At 41.1% G+C, this 20,333-nt stretch overlaps 1 protein-coding gene across 1 annotated transcript in view; it reads left to right on the top strand.

Annotated features, from left to right (window-relative positions):
• atg4b (autophagy related 4B, cysteine peptidase) overlaps positions 1–20,333 on the top strand; it is an 89,759-nt gene that overhangs the window by 22,083 nt on the left and 47,343 nt on the right. Inside the window, exons 5-7 of the mRNA XM_034180700.1 lie at positions 7,813–7,914; positions 8,014–8,086; positions 13,118–13,197. Coding sequence (XP_034036591.1) covers positions 7,813–7,914; positions 8,014–8,086; positions 13,118–13,197 — 255 coding nt within the window. The remainder of the gene's footprint in view (positions 1–7,812; positions 7,915–8,013; positions 8,087–13,117; positions 13,198–20,333) is intronic.

The raw sequence follows: 20,333 nt of genomic DNA, 5'->3' as shown, positions 1-20,333 counted from the left end.
AATAAGCAGGGACGTCCCTGAAAAAGACGTTGTTTGGAAGGCAGTATGTGTTGCTCCAAAACCTGGATGTACCTTTCAGCATTGATGGTGCCATCACAGATGTGTAAGTTGCCCATGTCATGGGCACTAACACACCCCCATACCATCACAGATCAAATCAAATCAGTTTTATTTAGATAGCGCCAAATCACAACAAACAGTTGCCCCAAGGCGCTTTATATTGTAAGGCAAAAGCCATACAATAATTGCAGAAAAACCCCAACGGTCAAAACGACCCCCTATGAGCAAGCACTTGGCGTCAGTGGGAAGGAAAACTCCCTTTTAACAGGAAGAAACCTCCAGCAGAACCAGGCTCAGGGAGGGGCAGTCTTCTGCTGGGACTGGTTGGGGCTGAGGGGAGAGAGTCAGGAAAAAGACATGCAGTGGAAGAGAGCAGAGATCAATCACTAATGATTAAATGCAGAGCGGTGCATACAGAGCAAAAAGAGATGAATAAAAGAAACACTCAGTGCATCATGGGAACCCCCAGCAGTCTAAGCCTATAGCAGCATAACTAAGGGATGGTTCAAGGTCACCTGATCCAGCCCTAACTATAAGCTTTAGCAAAAAGGAAAGCTTAAGCTTAAAAGTAGAGAGGGTGTCTGTCTCAATGATCCGAATTGGGAGCTGGTTCCACTGGAGAGGAGCCTGAAAGCTGAAGGCTCTGCCTCCCATTCTACTCTTACAAACAGATGTGTAACTTGTCTATGCCAAGGGCACTAACACACCCCCATACCATCACAGATGCTGGCTTTTGAACTTTGTGCTGGTAACAATCTGAATGGTCTTTTTCCTCTTTTGTCCGGAGGACACAACGTCCATGATTTCCAAAAACAATTTGAAATGTGGACTGATCAAACCACAGCACACTTTTCCACTTTGCGTCTGTCCATTTCAAATGAGCTCGGGCCCAGAGAAGCCGGCGGTGTTTCTTTGTTGATGTATGGCTTTCGCTTTGCATGGTAGAGTTTTAACTTGCACTTGTAGATGTACCGATGAACTGTGTTAACTGACAATGGTTTTCTGAAGTGTTCCTGAGCCCACACAGTAAGATTCTTTACACGATGATGTCGGTTTTTAATGCAGTGCCGTCTGAGCGATCGAAGGTCACGGGCATTCAGTGTTGGTTTTTGGCCTTGCCGCATATGTGTAGAAAGTTCTCCAGATTCTCTGAATCTTCTGATTATATTATAGACTGTAGATGATGGAACCCCTAAATTCTTTGCAATTGAACATTGAGAAACATTGTTCTTAAACTGTTGGAGCATTTTTTCACGCAGTAGTTCACAAAGTGGTGATCCTTGCCCCATCTTTGCCTATGAACGGCTGAGCCTTTTGGGGATGCGCCTTTTATACCCAATCATGACACTCACAATTAGTATCCTCAGTTCCCAAATGCTTATTGAGTGTTGTTAGAAGGAAATGTATGGAAGGTGCAATGTTGTGAGGACTTGTAACCTTCTTATTTGAATTATTATAATTGAACATATACACTGTTTCACGTGGCTCCCATTCACCACTTACGTTACTTGACCATCTCTTTTGTCTCCCTAACAGCTAAATTCGTATTATTTTTTTGTTTTCATGGGATTATGTGGAGGCAGCCCAGTGCCACACCTCTGCAGAGCGCATAGGGGAGACCAGCCCCATCTGTCACACATCCAACCCTGGGGTCACAGTTTTTACTCTTGTAGTTATCATTGAGGTTTCAGTTAATTAAAAAAAGTGATCTAAAAATGTGTAACTTTTTAGGTTTTTTTTTTTGTTTTTTTTTTTGTTTTTTAAGATAGAAACACCAAATGAGTTTTAAAACAAATACCACATCTATATTATAATAGCTAAGTGGCCTCTGCATGTGTGCGTGTGTATGGTTTCAATCATGGTGAAACTAGAGAGAGAGAGCTGACATTTTCCATTTGGTATGCTTATGTATTTTGGTGAAGGATGAACGTTGTGAAAACAGAAAGTTGACAGGACTAATGTCTTTGGAAAAATGAGTGATATTAGCTAACAGCAGTGAACAATGGACGTTGTGCCTCAATGCACTGTGGCAGGTTGAGGTTTTGGGCTTTTAAATGTTTTATTATGGTTCATATTAGCTTAACAGTGTTATCAGTGTTATTGATTTATTGTGTTTTTGTAGTTCAGTTGGTTCAGTCAGTTTAGTTATGTGTCATGTTGCCATTACCATGAGTGGGAAGTGTACTGCGTTTGATGTCTTCTGCCACAGTCTCTTTGTGGGTGTGTAAAAATAAAAGCACGTGCTTGCGACAGAATGCAGAAAAGACAAACCGCTCTGGCTCAGTTTTTGTTCTTCTGCGCAGCTCGCCACAATATATTAAAAGAGAAGTGGCATCTGTGTACATGTATGCGTGGGTGCGTGAGTATGACTTCGATCACAGACAAACTGGGGAGAGCTGACATTTGTCATTTGGTATGCTGATGTATTTTGGGTCAAGGATGAACATCGCCAAAACAAAACATTAATAGGATTAATATTTTTGGAGAAACTACGGATATTAGCTGACAACACTGAAAAGAGATCTTTACTTCAAGGGGATTAACCTGGTTAAATAAAATAAAATAAAACACTGGATGTTGATAATTGTATTCTGGACTCACACGCCATTCCAGCAAGGGGGAGTAACTCATCTATATATTAAATTTTGCATGCACATGTGATTTTATTTAGTAAGTTCACTGTTAGTACATGATGTAATTGTAAATATGTTAAAATGGATGACACAAGAAAGTGAAAACACTTATTTCCATTGTGGTCCATTTAAAAATCAAATAACAAAATAGAAGTTATAATAACATAATAATAATAATGATGATGATAATAGTGTGTATATGATAACCTGAACCTAAACAATTTATAAATACACTAAGATAGTAAATTAACATTAAAAAGTTATCCAATTAACAGGAAATAAAAGGGCTGAGTTCTTCTTCTAAAAATTGTTGAGGTCTAAGATCTAAGGTTGTAAAAACATTCTGGACTCATATGCCATTCCAACTCATTATAGACACTTTGCATAATTTGTTACCACCCTTGAAAAAATGTCAGCGACCTATTATAAACACTACCCAATCTAGACCCCGTGGATCCCCACGGGCAACACACTAGTCTATAATAATACTGATCCTTGTGTTTAAAACTTGAATTTGATCCTGATGATTTTTGTTTGACTTATACTCTGTAATGAGACATAAGATGAAGGAGTTCATCTGGAAGCAAGGTTCTGTTTTAGGCCCTGCTCTTTTTTCACTTTATATGTTGCCACTTGGCACCATACTTTCAAAGTACAACATGGCCTTTCATTTTTATGCAGATGACCTGCACATTTATTTGCCACTCAAATTCCCCTCAAATTCTGTTGCTATTTTGGTAAACTGTCTGCAGGAAGTAAAAACTTGGTTGGCCCAAAACCTTTTAATTCTCAATGAGAAAAAAACTGAAATTGTTGTTTTTGGTCCTATATTGTCTGCTGGCTCGACTGATGTGCTTGGTCCTTTGTCTTCCTACATACGTGACTCTGTTAGAAACTTGGGGGTAATTTCTGACAGTTCCTTTAAAATGGACAAGCAAATTAATTCTGTGGTTAAGACCAACTCAGAATCTTAAGTAAAGTCCTATCTTCCAGCTTGTGTTTTTGAGCGAGTTATCATTTGTTCATAACATCTCATTTAGATTACTGTAGCTCGCTCTACTATGGGCTGGACCAGTCCTCTCTAAAGCGTCTGCAGCAAGTCCAGAATGCTGCTGCACGACTGCTCACAGGGACGAGGAAGCGGGAGCATATTTCCCCTGTGCTTACCTCGCTCCACTGGCTCCCAGTCGCATTTAGGATTGATTTTAAGATTCTGTTGTTTGTGTTTAAGTGTCTAAATGGGTTGGCTCCTGAATACCTCTCTGAGCTTCTGACTCTGTATGTACCAGTCAGATCAGTGAGGTCTGAAAACGAGCTTTTATTAAATGTGCCCAGATCTTGATTAAAGACTCGAGGTGATCGGGCCTTTCGGTAGCTGCGCCGAAACATTGGAACAGTTTGCCTTTCACCATCAGAGCTGCGCCAACTTTAGAGTCTTTTAAATCTGCTCTTAAGACATATCTTTTTGCTTTGGCTTTTAATACAACATAAGCTGTTTGTGTCTGTTTTATTTTTGTCTTTTATTTATTTAGATTTTAATTGTTCTGCTTTTGTAACATTTTTGATATTGTTTTTTAACATGTGAAGCACTTTGGGCAGCTGGTGCTGTTGAAAATGTGCTATATAAATAAACTTGACATTGACATAGGTTTTCAGCATTGAAAATTCTTTCTTTTATTAAAGCCATTGTTTCATAACATCTTATTCAAATCAAATAAATTTTATTTATATAGCGCCAAATCACAACAAACAGTTGCCCCAAGGCGCCTTATATTGTAATATAAGGCGCTTAATATTATTAAGGATTAATCTCAAACAAAATATGACTCAACTTTTGATAAAATGTCAAACAGCCTCAGTTTAAGTGTAACTGCTTCAGTGTAACAATAATAATAATTTATAATTTTGGTGGAACAGTTAAATTCTCACTTCAATAGTAACTGCAGTTTGGGATCAAATATATGAGAACGCTCAATGCCACAATAATAGACTCTATTTTACATGTTGTTTTTCCCATGAAAATGTCATATTTGAATGTATTAATTGTGATCACAAGAAAGCAATGTTTCCAACAGAAATGACTGAAGCATTTATCAGTAATGTAGTTAAAGTTGGAGAGAATGTCAATAATTATGTTGCAGGGCAATTTCTGGTTTGTGCCGCTAAATTTTGTACTCGTGCTCCTAAAATGTTCAGTAATGGGCTTCACACAATGAATACGTTCAAGGTGGTAAACGCGTTCAGGGGGCTAAGCGCATCGCGTATTGCTCTAAAACCCATATTTTCAATGAGAAGTGTTGTGTGTTTGATGTGTTGCAGTGCTTTGCTGGGAGTTTACATTACCGCTTGTCGTCAGGCCCCTGTGGTCAAAGTTTAACCCAGTCCAACTTTCAACACTGCACACTATGACATAGCTTTGCACGTCCAATAGAAACGCAGCATCAGGCCAAAACACGGAAGACAGAGTGCAAAAATGTGTATACACTGCAGTTTTCTAAAGAAACTATTTTTTTTTTACCTCAAGTAATTTGATTACTATACATTTTGAAGTTACATAAATGCTTCTTACATTAGAAAACTTATAATTAACATACTTTTAGAAATCTTTGTTCATCTGTAAGTTAAAACCATAACCTACCTGTTGTTGTTTCAAATGAGATAATTTCTTGATTAACATGATGATGATCCTTGAACATTTATTTTCACACAAATAAAATAGCATGAAAAGTAATGTGTACATTTTTAAGTCTGGTAGATTCATAGATAAATATTTATCATAAACACAACAGAAGATGATGCAACAGTGACTGTAGTGTGTCTTTTACTTAGGGTTTCTCAATGTGACACAAACCTCATGATGAAATAATTTTTTAATTTAATCATTTCAGCATTTGATTACATCCTCAATGACTATGTGATTTTAATGTTGTAATCAGGACGCAGTAATTACTAAAATGTGAATTTGACTATTCTAGTGATTGTGAATGCTTTGAAATTGTGCACAATAGGGGCGGGGCTTCTTCTACCTATTCAAGTGTCTTATTGACTGAAATTTTTTTTCATAGACATATTTAATGATTCATTCATTTGCTAAAATATTAAAAGAAACAGCTATTTCAAATAATAAAACAGTTGCTCTTTAAAGAGCTTTTGTTTTATTTAGAAGCACAGCAGCAGGTTTGAGCTTCAGAGACGACAGGTGAGCTTGACCCTCAGGACATTTAACCAGATGAAGGTCTCCTCTGTGGCTTCAACCTCTTGATGAAGTTTCTGTAGACACTTTCCTCACATTTTGAAAAAAATGTGAAAAATGTAAAAAATCTAAAGCCCCTTTCACACCGGCGCCAACGTAGAGTTACATATTGCAACGTTGTGTTGCGTGTGTTGAACCTTCATGCGCATGCGTGATTTTTTTCACGCCTGTTGGTTGCGTCATTTGCTTGTAAGCAGCCTTTGTGTGAGGACGGGTGTAGTCTCTCGTCGTTTTTTCTTTGCAAGGAAATGGCGGAACAACTGGAGCAGCGCGACTGCATCAAATTTTGCCACAAACTGGGCAATAGCCAGGTGGAAACCATTCAGATTATTCAGATGGCTTTTGGTGACAATCCTCTGGGCATCACACAGATTAAGGAGCGGTACAACCGGTTTGAAGACGGCCGCACAACGGTGGAGAGCGAGCTACGCTCTGGGCAGCATCAACACGCTGAAACGACCAGATCATTTCCAAAGTGACCGCTGTGGTGATGCGGGACCGTCGTGTGATTATCCGAGAAATTGCGGAAGAGGTGGACATCAGCACTTTTTCGGCACATTCCACTGTGAAAGAAGATTTTGCCATGAAAAGAGTTTCAGCGAAATTCATCGGCACGAAGCTGATGGCACAGCAACAGCGCCTCCGTGATGAAGTCTCACAGGACATGTAACATGCCCTGACATGTTACAACATGTCCACAATTTCTCGGATAGTCACACGACTGAAAAGCCACCGAAAGCCGTCTGAATCTTCCGAATGGTTGACGAGCTGGGCATGTTACAACATGTCCTGTGAGACTTCGTGTGTAGCCCTTGCCGCACACCTGCCTTTTTTTTTTTTTTTGCATTGTAGAAATGCGCTCCGTTCTCAATACGGTAAAAAGCAAACAGCACTCACATTTCCAGATGTACAGTGGGACACACTGCTTCCTTGTCATGGCTGGGAAGTAACATCAGATGGCAAAGTTCAGAGTCCTTGTGTGCGCCCCCCTTCAAAAAAGTTATAACGCCTGAGATGAAGGTCATCACAGTGACACCTGGCTATGGTAAAGATGTAAATTGCATGTACATTCTATAACATTCATAGAATTATTAATATCAAAGTAAGCAATATCAGCAGCCCTGTCTGAGAGGTCTCTGAGATGCTTCATGGATACGGGCCCTGGAGTTTACCAAATGGCATCTGAAGGACTCTCAGGCCATGAGAAACAAAATTCTCTGGTCTGATGAGACAAAGATTTAACTTTTTGGTGTGAATGCCAGGTGTAATGTTTGGAGGAAACCAGGCACCATCCCTACAGTGAAGCATGGTGGTGGCAGCATCATGCTGTGGGGATGTTTTTCAGTGGCAAGAACTGGGAGTCTAGTCAGGATTGAGGGAAAGATGAATGCAGCAACGTACAGAGACATCCTGGATGAAAACCTCAGGGATATTTTTGGCTGTTTACACAACCAAGATATCAAAGGAGTGGCTTCAGGACAACTTTGTGAATGTCCTTGAGAATAGTCAGAATGAGGGAAAGATGAATGCAGCAATGTACAGAGACAAGTTTGTGGCATCATATTCAAGAAGACTTGAGGTTGTAATTGCTGTCAAAGGTGCATCAGCAAAGTATTGAGCAAAGACTGAATACTTATATAAAAATTTCAAAAATCCTTTTTCATGTTGATATTATGGGGTGCTGACAGTAGAATTTGGAGTGGGGTTTTTTTTTCTCTGTTTTGGAATAAGTCTGTAACATAACAGAATGTGGAAAAAGTGAAGCACCGTGAATACTTTCCTGATGCATGGTATGCAAACCCTTTAAGTGCTGTGTGACATTAACAGTAATTCTTGTGTGATTGATAAGTGGCTTTTTGTTCTCAGACTGGAGATGGGTTAGAGACCAGAAACAAAGAGAAGAGTATGTCAGTATTCTCAATGCCTTCATTGACAAAAAAGATAGCTATTATTCCATTCATCAGATTGGTAAGTCGTGACTGTTAGACTTTAGTCAGTGAATCCATGGACTCAGGCAGTCCTGAAGGAATCTTCATCAAACTGTCCTTTTGTTCCTCAATGCTGCAGCCCAGATGGGAGTTGGAGAGGGAAAGCCTATAGGCCAGTGGTATGGACCAAACACAGTTGCTCAAGTGTTAAAGTAAGTACTATATACAATCTGGTAACTCCATTTTCAGATGTTATATACAGTATCAAGATCATTCTGTCGTTGAACTTCTCACATATACATATGACACAATCTGTCAAATGTCTGTGCCTGGTGGGATATGGAAAAGATTGGGTGATTTGAGGAGATATTCCTCAGACTTTCAAGCATTTACTTTCAAAGGCTTGACCTCAGGGATCTGTGGTAGATGACGTCTGCTCCGGTAAATGCTTTGCTTTGCATGTAGAAACCTGTTTTTACCAGAAAACCTCTCACTTCTGTGTCCGCCTTCTGCCCAACAGTGCACAAGATGCCGGTTGCACTTGTTTCTTAAACAGAATGTTTGATTGGTTCATTTAAAGTTATGTTCAGAACACTCCCATAACTAATTAAGTGACCTTACGTGGCATGATGCTATCTTAGACTATAAGCATGTATTATTGGCTACAAAGCGGACCTATTACTCTGATTTGATTAACAAAAACAAGCATAACTCAAAGTTCTTGTTTGACACAGTGGCAACACTTACTCATGGACAACCACCTGTAGTTCGCTCTCCTTTTACAGCACAAGATTTCCTGGATTACTTTGAGAAGAAAATAGAAGACATTAGGATAAACATCCCAGCATGCCTTAACCCCGCCATTACACCCTGCTGTTGAGGTGGGCGCTATTACTGAGGTATTACCTAGATTTACAGAATTTGATAGTATCTCACTAGGCATGCTGGCGAAACTCATAACGTCTACAAAAAGCACAACCTGTTTATTTGATCCTATACCAACAAAACTGTTTAAGGACCTGTGGCCCACTCTTGGGCCAACTGTGCTGGAAAGTATTAATCTTTCTTTAACTTCTGGATCTGTTCCTAAATGTTTCAAATCTGCAGTGATTAAATGATTACTTATGAAACCTAATCTTGACCCTAGTGTATTGAAAAACTATCGGCCGATATCAAATTTATCATTTTGCTCGAAAATTCTGGAAAAAGTGGTTTCACGACAGCTCGAGGACTGTCTTACTGAGAGTAATCTCTTTGAGCCACTGCAGTCTGCTTTTAGAAAATATCATTCCACAGAGACGGTTCTCACTAAAGTGGTGAATGATCTGCTTACAGTGACATTGACTCCACTACGGTTCTGGTGCTGCTCAATCTCAGTGCTGCATTTGATACCGTGGATCATCATATTCTACTTGATAGGCTGGAAAATCACTTTGGGATTACTGGGAGTGCCCTTGCATGGCTGACGTCATACTTGACAAGTCGTTCTCACTGTGTTTTGTACAGTAACACTACCTCTAACCTTAGTGACATGAAATTTGGGGTTCCACAGGGGTCCGTCTTAGGCCCCCTGCTTTTCTCCCTTTATCTAGCACCCCTTGGTCACATATTGCGGCATTTTGGGATTACCTTTCACTGCTATGCTGATGATACTCAGTTATACTTGCTGATAATACTGATATACTTTGGAGCGCCTTGGGGCAACTGTTTGTTGTGATTTGGCGCTATACAAGAAAAAAGTTGATTGATTGATTGATAACTGCTGGAAATCCCATTCATATAAAATCCTTAGAAGATTGTCTTGCATCATTGAGAAGCTGAATGTCTTGAAACTTCCTACTTTTAAACTCTGATAAGACTGAAATGATGGTTCTTGGTCCAGTGAGACATCGGCATAAATTTGACCAGTTAAGGCTTAGCCTAGGCTCGTGTGTCATACATCACACTGACAAAGTGAGGAAACTTGGGGTAATTTTTGCTCCTACATTGTCCTTTGACCTCCACATTAAAAATATTACGAGGACTGCTTTCTTCCACCTGCGAAATATAGCAAAGATTCGTCCCATCCTGTCTATGGCTGATGCTGAGACCCTGAGACCCTGATCCATACATTTATCTCTTCTAGATTGGACTACTGCAATGTTCTATTTTCTGGTTTACCGCAGTCTTACATTAAGGCTCTCCAATTGGTTCAAAATGCTGCAGCCAGACTTTTGACATGAAGCAGAAGGTTTGACCACATTACACCCATTTTGGCATCCCTTCACTGGCTTCCTGTCCCGGTGAGATCAGATTTTAAGGTTCTGCTACTAGTCTATAAAATTGTTCACGGACTGGCACCTCCCTACCGAGCTGACCTAATTAAACCATACGTACCGGCCCGGGCTTTGCCTTCTCACGGTGCGGGACTACTTTGTGTCCCTAGGGTGAATAAGAAGTCTGCAGGAGCTTTCTCTTATCATGCCCCTGCTCTGTGGAATGATCTCCCTGCGTCAATAAAACAGTCAGATTCTGTGGAGATTTTCAAGTCCAGACTTAAGACGCACTTATTTTCCCTTTCGTATGGCTAGCATACTGGTACAGTTCTGTTTTACACTTTTTACTCTTTTAATTAATTTCATTAGGAAACGGAGCATGCCGCAGCCTCAACTTTACCTAAATTCTGGGTCTTTTAGTGAAGCTTAGGGCTAGTGGCCGGTGATCACCTTAGTATTTCCTGTTTTTGTTGTTGTTTAATGCTGGCAAATTATACTGTATTTTTTGTCTTTCTGATGCCTGATTCTGTTTTTTTTTTCTCTCTGTTTAAGGTGCAGCTCCATCCAGAGATGGGAGTTGTATTTGTGCTGGCGACCCTCCTGTCCTGTGCACCAACAGCATTTCCTGTATATTCGTTTTGTGAATTGTTCTGTAATTTATGTCTGTAGCATGGCCCAAACAGAGGGTCACCTCTTTGAGTCTGGTCTGCTTGAAGTTTCTTCCTCAGAGGGAGTTTTTCCTTACCACTGTTACTCTGGGGGTTGGTAAGGTTAGACCTTACTTGTGTGAAGCACCTTGAGGCAACTCTGTTGTGATTTGGCGCTATATAAATGAAATAAAATTGAAAAAAATTGAAAATTAAGTGCAACATGATTTTGCCCTGTGCCCTACTTTGATCTCTGAATACAGATTGTCTAAACAGCAAAGTGGGGTTGTGTGCTTCTCAAAATGGCTATGCAGTTTTAACCACGAGCTCTGGTGCAGACTGTCAAGATGGTGATGGCTAGATCGGCATAGCATGGCGTTTAAATGTCTGGAATGACCCGGAAGTGATATAATGTCCATGGGACGTAAGCACCCAATGAAATGCTCTACATGTACAGTGTCTCAGTCATCTTTCCACAGACCTTTTTTAGTCCTTTTTTGAAAGTTTAGTCTAGATTAGGAAATCCATTTATTCTTTTACGAATGCCTGATTACGCAGTCCTCATACACACAGTTAAGAGTGTTTCAAATATTAAAACCAGTCACCCATGGAGTAAATATAAAGTCTTAATCTTACCTGTTTGTTTCAGTTGGATTCATCATCACAGCTTGATGAAACATATCCACATAAAGCATCCTCATTTTGGAAAATGACACCTGAAAATACTTGAGTTCCTTGTTGCTGAAGAAACGTAGCGTTTTTAGGGAAATCCCTCTTTGTTTGTCTATTCCCGGTGCATTTCTCAGCCTGAACCAGAGAGTGTTGGTGCTTTGTGCCACAACAAGAAAATTAACTTATTTTAGAAGTTGCCAAAGTCACAGCGCCTTATTCATTCACAACAGTTTTTAACGCAGGCATCAGTTGACTCTTCTGCATTCTGCACGCATTGAAAATAAATCCCATGGTCCATCAAGACAAAAAGTAACTTACAACTAGTGTGTGTCAACAACCACATAACTGACTTACAACTTGTGGTCTGCATATGTGGGGTGTATGAGCCATACGCTGGCATGCATTCAAAATATTGTGCATGCACAAAATTTTTCGATGACCTCACCGTACTATGACATATACCAATTTCAATTTAATTCAATTTATTTAGTTTATATAGCGCCAAATCACAACAAAGCTGCCTCAAGGTGCTTTCACAAGTAATAGACCATACTTGTGGAAGTGCCTTGAGGCAACCCCTAGAGCAAGCACACGGGTGACAGTGATAAGGAAAAACTCCCTCTGATACCAGTGTGATTCAACATGCTCTTAACTTATACAAAACTTACCCATAATTTATTAGCCATATGACAATATATTTGGCATATTTTTAATACATCGGAAAACGCAGGCTAAATTGTCGAGGTCTGACGGCCATAAGGGCAACAAAAAGTTAACGGTTTCGGTTTCACAACCGTGCTCTGATGTTTATCACGTGGCCAACATGTCTTCCAGCTCACTTCCAGATGTTTAAATGCCGTGCTGATCCGATCTAGTTCCCACTCCCAAGGGGAGGTGATGGTGTAGTGGCTAAGTGTTGGGCTTGAAACCAGAGGATCCTCGGTTCAAATCCCAGCCTGACCGGAATTTTTTTTTTTTTATTTTATTTTTTTTTTTTTTTGTTATACATGGAAGAAAGTAAAACCAACAAAATCTTATTTGATAATTTAGAGTTGTTTCTCACATTTAAAATGTTTTCTCCCACTATTAGGAACTTTTGATACTTTTTTCCAATGATCAAGGGTTGCTGCAAACAAGACACATGAAATAGTCTCTCAAAAGTAGACTTCACAATAGTTCCCTTGAAGTATAATTAGTGTGGTGCACATTCTTCACAAGCAGTTTGCTCATAACACAAATGGGGGTGGGGATGTTAAGAAATCCCTCATGCCAAAGAAAATAGGCTGTGAGACTAGAACGTAGATGTTGTCCTCGTCGAGTTGAGGCAAAACAGGATGTTAACAACATTCACAATGTGCACGGTATCCCCTGCCAGAGAAGTGTTTTCTTTTAGGGTAGCAATGGCTGAAAGCGAAACACTGTGTGGTCCTTATGTAACAGTTCAGATATCCATTTCACTTTCACTTGGTTGACATCCACGTAGCTTGTCTGATTGCTGCAGTAACTACAAATGGACTAAGTCAAGGTTCACAACCCTCTAAAAACCCCAGCCCTCACTTCAACCCTTCAACATTTCAACCTGTAAACTAACCACTGCCACTTACCCATGAGGTTGTTACTTTGTTCCACCCACAAGTGTGACTGTCTCAGTGTGCTGTTTTCCTTTCAGGAAACTGGCTATGTTTGATACATGGAGTCGTTTAGTTGTACACGTGGCAATGGACAACACTGTGGTCATCGAGGAGATCAGTGAGTACAAACGTGATGGACCTTCTGCTCAAGAGGTCCCCACCCTCTTTATTATTTATTAGCATCATTTTTGTTTAAATGTTAGTAGTCGTCTTGGTCACATTTAATTCCTTTTATTTATACAGTGCCAAATCATAACATAAGTCACCTCAAGGCACTATACACTGTAACCTTACCTATCCCATGAGCAAAAACTATATCTGCATTGTTTGATCATAGGAAGAAACTTCAAGTGGAACAGGCTCACTGCGGTGGCCATTCTAAGAATACAAAATGAAAAACACAACAGAACATTGACAGAACATGCCATGATGGAAACGTTGCAGCTAAAAACCATATACACTGAACAAAATATAAATGCACCTTTTGTTTTTGCTCCCATTTTTCATGAGCTGAACACAAAGCTCTAAAACATTTTCGATATGGACTAAAGACCAATTTATCTAAAATGTTCACAATTCTATGTAAATCTGTGTTCGTGAGCACGTCTCCTTTGCTAAAATAATCCATCCCACTTCACAGGTGTGGCATATCAAGATGTTGATCAGACAGCATGATTATTGTACAGGTGTGCCTCAGGCTGGCCACAATACAAGGCCACTCTAAAATGTGCAGTTTTGCTTTATTGCTGGGGTTTGGGGGAGTCAGAAAACCAGTCAGTACCTGGTGTGACCACCATTCGCCTCACACAGTGCAACACATCTCCTTTGTATAGAGTTTATCAAGCCAGATGCCATTGAATTTGATCATTTGCCCCCTCAAGTCGGTTACGATGACAAACTGCAGACAGGTCGAGACCTCGATGAGGAGGACGAGCATGCAGATAAGCTTCCCTGAGACAGTTTCTGACAGTTTGCGGAGATTCTTTGGTCCAGCAAATCGATTGTTGCAGCAGCTGTCTGGGTGGTTGGTCTCAGATGAGCTTGGAGGTGAACATGCTGGATGTGGACATCCTGGGCTGGTGTGGTTACACATGGTCTGCGGTTGTGAGACCAGTTGGATATACTGCCAAATTCTCTGAAACGCCTTTGGAGACAGCTTATGGTAGAGAATTGGACATCAATTCTTGGGCAACAGCTCTGGTGGAGTTTCCTGCAGTCAGCATGTCAGTTGCAAGCTCCCTCAGTTGCGACATCTGTGGAATTGTGCTGTGATGAAACTGAACATTTTAGAGTGGCCTTTTATTGTGGCCAGCCTAAGGCACACCTGTGCAATAATCATGCTGTCTAATCACCATCTTGATATGCCACATCTGTGAGGTGGGATGGATTAGCTCAGCAAAGGAGAAGTGCTCACTAACACAGATTTAGACAGACTTGTGAACAATATTTGAGAGAAATAGGTCTTTTGTGTATATAGAAAATGTTTTAGATCTTTTGAGTTCAGCTCATGAAAAATGGGAGCAATCAATCAATCAATCAATCAATTTTTTTTATATAGCGCCAAATCACAACAAACAGTTGCCCCAAGGCGCTTTATATTGTAAGGCAAGGCCATACAATAATTATGTAAAACCCCAACGGTCAAAACGACCCCCTGTGAGCAAGCACTTGGCTACAGTGGGAAGGAAAAACTCCCTTTTAACTTGAAGAAACCTCCAGCAGAACCAGGCTCAGGGAGGGGCAGTCTTCTGCTGGGACTGGTTGGGGCTGAGGGAGAGAACCAGGAAAAAGACATGCTGTGGAGGGGAGCAGAGATCGATCACTAATGATTAAATGCAGAGTGGTGCATACAGAGCAAAAAGAGAAAGAAACAGTGCATCATGGGAACCCCCCAGCAGTCTACGTCTATAGCAGCATAACTAAGGGATGGTTCAGGGTCACCTGATCCAGCCCTAACTATAAGCTTTAGCAAAAAGGAAAGTTTTAAGCCTAATCTTAAAAGTAGAGAGGGTGTCTGTCTCCCTGATCTGAATTGGGAGCTGCTTCCACAGGAGAGGAGCCTGAAAGCTGAAGGCTCTGCCTCCCATTCTACTCTTACAAACCCTAGGAACTACAAGTAAGCCTGCAGTCTGAGAGCGAAGCGCTCTATTGGGGTGATATGGTACTACGAGGTCCCTAAGATAAGATGGGACCTGATTATTCAAAACCTTATAAGTAAGAAGAAGAATTTTAAATTCTATTCTAGAATTAACAGGAAGCCAATGAAGAGAGGCCAATATGGGTGAGATATGCTCTCTCCTTCTAGTCCCCGTCAGTACTCTAGCTGCAGCATTTTGAATTAACTGAAGGCTTTTTAGGGAACTTTTAGGACAACCTGATAATAATGAATTACAATAGTCCAGCCTAGAGGAAATAAATGCATGAATTAGTTTTTCAGCATCACTCTGAGACAAGACCTTTCTGATTTTAGAGATATTGCGTAAATGCAAAAAAGCAGTCCTACATATTTGTTTAATATGCGCTTTGAATGACATATCCTGATCAAAAATGACTCCAAGATTTCTCACAGTATTACTAGAGGTCAGGGTAATGCCATCCAGAGTAAGGATCTGGTTAGACACCATGTTTCTAAGATTTGTGGGGCCAAGTACAATAACTTCAGTTTTATCTGAGTTTAAAAGCAGGAAATTAGAGGTCATCCATGTCTTTATGTCTGTAAGACAATCCTGCAGTTTAGCTAATTGGTGTGTGTCCTCTGGCTTCATGGATAGATAAAGCTGGGTATCATCTGCGTAACAATGAAAATTTAAGCAATACCGTCTAATAATACTGCCTAAGGGAAGCATGTATAAAGTGAATAAAATTGGTCCTAGCACAGAACCTTGTGGAACTCCATAATTAACTTTAGTCTGTGAAGAAGATTCCCCATTTACATGAACAAATTGTAATCTATTAGACAAATATGATTCAAACCACCGCAGCGCAGTGCCTTTAATACCTATGGCATGCTCTAATCTCTGTAATAAAATTTTATGGTCAACAGTATCAAAAGCAGCACTGAGGTCTAACAGAACAAGCACAGAGATGAGTCCACTGTCCGAGGCCATAAGAAGATCATTTGTAACCTTCACTAATGCTGTTTCTGTACTATGATGAATTCTAAAACCTGACTGAAACTCTTCAAATAGACCATTCCTCTGCAGATGATCAGTTAGCTGTTTTACAACTACCCTTTCAAGAATTTTTGAGAGAAAAGGAAGGTTGGAGATTGGCCTATAATTAGCTAAGATAGCTGGGTCAAGTGATGACTTTTTAAGTAATGGTTTAATTACTGCCACCTTAAAAGCCTGTGGTACATAGCCAACTAACAAAGATAGATTGATCATATTTAAGATCGAAGCATTAAATAATGGTAGGGCTTCCTTGAGCAGCCTGGTAGGAATGGGGTCTAATAAACATGTTGATGGTTTGGATGAAGTAACTAATGAAAATAACTCAGACAGAACAATCAGAGAGAAAGAGTCTAACCAAATACCGGCATCACTGAAAGCAGCCAAAGATAACGATACGTCTTTGGGATGGTTATGAGTAATTTTTTCTCTAATAGTTAAAATTTTGTTAGCAAAGAAAGTCATGAAGTCATTACTAGTTAAAGTTAATGGAATACTCAGCTCAATAGAGCTCTGACTCTTTGTCAGCCTGGCTACAGTGCTGAAAAGAAACCTGGGGTTGTTCTTATTTTCTTCAATTAGTGATGAGTAGAAAGATGTCCTAGCTTTACGGAGGGCTTTTTTATAGAGCAACAGACTCTTTTTCCAGGCTAAGTGAAGATCTTCTAAATTAGTGAGACGCCATTTCCTCTCCAACTTACGGGTTATCTGCTTTAAGCTACGAGTTTGTGAGTTATACCACGGAGTCAGACACTTCTGATTTAAAGCTCTCTTTTTCAGAGGAGCTACAGCATCCAAAGTTGTCTTCAATGAGGATGTAAAACTATTGACGAGATACTCTATCTCCCTTACAGAGTTTAGGTAGCTACTCTGCACTGTGTTGGTATATGTCATTAGAGAACATAAAGAAGGAATCATATCCTTAAACCTAGTTACAGCGCTTTCTGAAAGACTTCTAGTGTAATGAAACTTATTCCCCACTGCTGGGTAGTCCATCAGAGTAAATGTAAATGTTATTAAGAAATGATCAGACAGAAGGGAGTTTTCAGGGAATACTGTTAAGTGTTCTATTTCCATACCATAAGTCAGAACAAGATCTAAGATATGATTAAAGTGGTGGGTGGACTCATTTACTTTTTGAGCAAAGCCAATAGAGTCTAATAATAGATTAAATGCAGTGTTGAGGCTGTCATTCTCAGCATCTGTGTGGATGTTAAAATCGCCCACTATAATTATCTTATCTGAGCTAAGCACTAAGTCAGACAAAAGGTCTGAAAATTCACAGAGAAACTCACAGTAACGACCAGGTGGACGATAGATAATAACAAATAAAACTGGTTTTTGGGACTTCCAATTCGGATGGACAAGACTAAGAGACAAGCTTTCAAATGAATTAAAGCTCTGTCTGGGTTTTTGATTAATTAATAAGCTGGAATGGAAGATTGCTGCTAATCCTCCGCCCCGGCCCGTGCTACGAGCATTCTGACAGTTAGTGTGACTCGGGGGTGTTGACTCATTTAAACTAACATATTCATCCTGCTGTATGTAACCAGGTTTCTGTTAGGCAGAATAAATCAATATGTTGATCAATTATTATATCATTTACCAACAGGGACTTAGAAGAGAGAGACCTAATGTTTAATAGACCACATTTAACTGTTTTAGTCTGTGGGCACCGTCTCTACGGGGATGGGGTAATGAGGGGATGGCAGGGGGAGAGAAGCTGCAGAGAGGTGTGTAAGACTACAACTCTGCTTCCTGGTCCCAACCCTGGATAGTCACGGTTTGGAGGATTTAAGAAAATTGGCCAGATTTCTAGAAATGAGAGCTGCTCCATCCAAAGTGGGATGGATGCCGTCTCTCCTAACAAGACCAGGTTTTCCCCAGAAGCTTTGCCAATTATCTATGAAGCCCACCCTAGAGCAAGATCTATGGACATTTTTCTCAGATCTAAAAAGCGACTTGGGTTTTCAATTCTCCCTGCTGCATATAGGAAAAATCGACCCTGAATGTATTGCTTTGTCAACATCCGTTTTTGTTTTTTCCACCTCGGTCAGATGAATTTCCAGTCCCATTGTTTACAATGCTTGATGTCCACATTTTATTCATTTATTTATTTTTACATATGTCAGAGAGAAAACTGACCCACCTTTCGTCAAAAAAGTGACAGCTGCCAATCAAAATCGGCCACGTCACTAAGCCCCGCCCCCTCTATGACGTCATAGCCAATCAGAATTGATGACGTCACTATGTCCCGCCCCTAAGCCCCTCCCCTAGTCCCGCCTCCAAGCCCCGCCCCTTATGACGTCACAGCCAATCATAATCGATGACGTCATTATGCCCCGCCCCCAAGCCCCGCCCCTAGTCCCGCCTCTGAGCCCCCGCCCCTTATGACGTCACATCCAATCAGAGTCGATGACGTCAGTATGTCCCGCCCCTAAGCCCCGCCCCCCGGCTCCTCCCCTAGTTCCGCCCCTGGCTCCTCCCCTAGCCCCACCCCCAAGCTCCTCCCCTAACCCCGGCCAAGCACCGCCTCCAAGCCATACCTCCCCTCCCACCCAGGGTCTAATATTTTAATGTCATTTTATTTCATGAATTAAAGAATGATTAAAAATACCTAGATCTTTTTAATGTATTAAAGAATTAACTAATTCTGAAATAATTAAACATAAATCACTGTCTATTATTTAATGCCCCTTTAATATCTTTAATTCTTAAATTATTACGTTTCCTTTTCTGTTTTTTAATTCGTAAATTAAAGAAGGGGAACAAATACCCGTCTCTCTCGGCTGTAAGTCTTTGCAGCAAGACGGTCAAATACCCACGCATAGAGCCGCTCGCGGAAACATGACCCCACGGCTGTAAAACCTGTTGCAGACGCTGTGTCTGTGTGAGTGTGTGTGCGTGTGTGTGTGTGTGTGTGTGTGTGTGTGTGTGTGTGGCGGGACACCCGCTGAGCGGAGATGCTGCCCCGAGGTGATGAACCCGAAGAACAATAAACAATGCTCCTTATCACTCACGCCAGATGATGTTTTCTTTTAAGATATTAGCCGATCGATCATGGGGCGCGGGACACCCGCTGAGCGGAGATGCTGCCCCGAGCCCGAACAATAAACAATGCTCCTTATCACTTACGCCAAACGGTGTTTTTAGAGCAAAAGGTAAGGAATTACGCCCCGCGGACGAAGAAGGGTTTAAAATCCCCTTTCGACGATAGTGACATACAGCATTCACCATGGCGAGACGAACTCCGATCCTCCGCTACATCTGCGAGACACCGGTTAACATCACCATGACAACAGAAGGCTCGCTTGCCCCAAAAAAAGCGAGAATGTACGTCAGCCGTCTGAGCCAGCCGATACCGGAGGAAGATCTGACGTACAGCCTGGAGGGGCACGAACGTTTAACTTACACGTTCGACCCGTATTATGCCCAAGTAAGTTTCTTCACTCTGGCCGAGGGTGAGACTGCCACTCGAGGAACCCCACGGGTGGCGCTTACTTCCGCCGATTGGGGTGTCTTCTCCGCGGCGGCGGGCTCGATGATTCGCGACACGGTCAACCCTGAACCTCCAGGAGATCGGACGCCGGAAAAGAAGAAAACACGCTTCCAACTCACCTGGCTCAGCGCCCAGGGGCCTCGCTATAGGGTGATATTCCAGCGTGGACCTCCTGACACTGTCTCTGAGGGTGAAATTAAGTTGGAGCGGGTTAGTGCCAGCGGCCACGTCAGAAGCGTCACAGCTGCGGCTGAGAGCTGGCATGAGATGTTCAACACCTGCAACGACAGGATTACGGGCCTCTTTACAAGGTGCCTGGCCTGGAGGGATGTTATCGAAGTCCGAAAAAACTTGGCCCCTCTTTTTACTTAAAAAAAATAAATAAAAAAATAAAATAAAAAATAAAATAAAAAAAAAAAATAAATAAAAAAAACTCTGACGTAGCTCCTCCCCGCATGCACGGGGATTTCTATAAAAACCAGGGGACCACATCTCATTCAAGCATCGGACGACGAACCAGCATGAGCTCCTCAACCTCTCCCATTGCAGCGGCCGACGACATCGCTTGTGACTGCGCGCTCGACT

Source organism: Thalassophryne amazonica, chromosome 10 (assembly GCF_902500255.1).
Source record: "Thalassophryne amazonica chromosome 10, fThaAma1.1, whole genome shotgun sequence".
In the NCBI taxonomy this organism is placed as follows: Eukaryota; Metazoa; Chordata; class Actinopteri; order Batrachoidiformes; family Batrachoididae; genus Thalassophryne; species Thalassophryne amazonica.
Note: the sequence above shows the minus strand (reverse complement) of the source record. Positions and strands in the feature narration are given on the sequence as shown.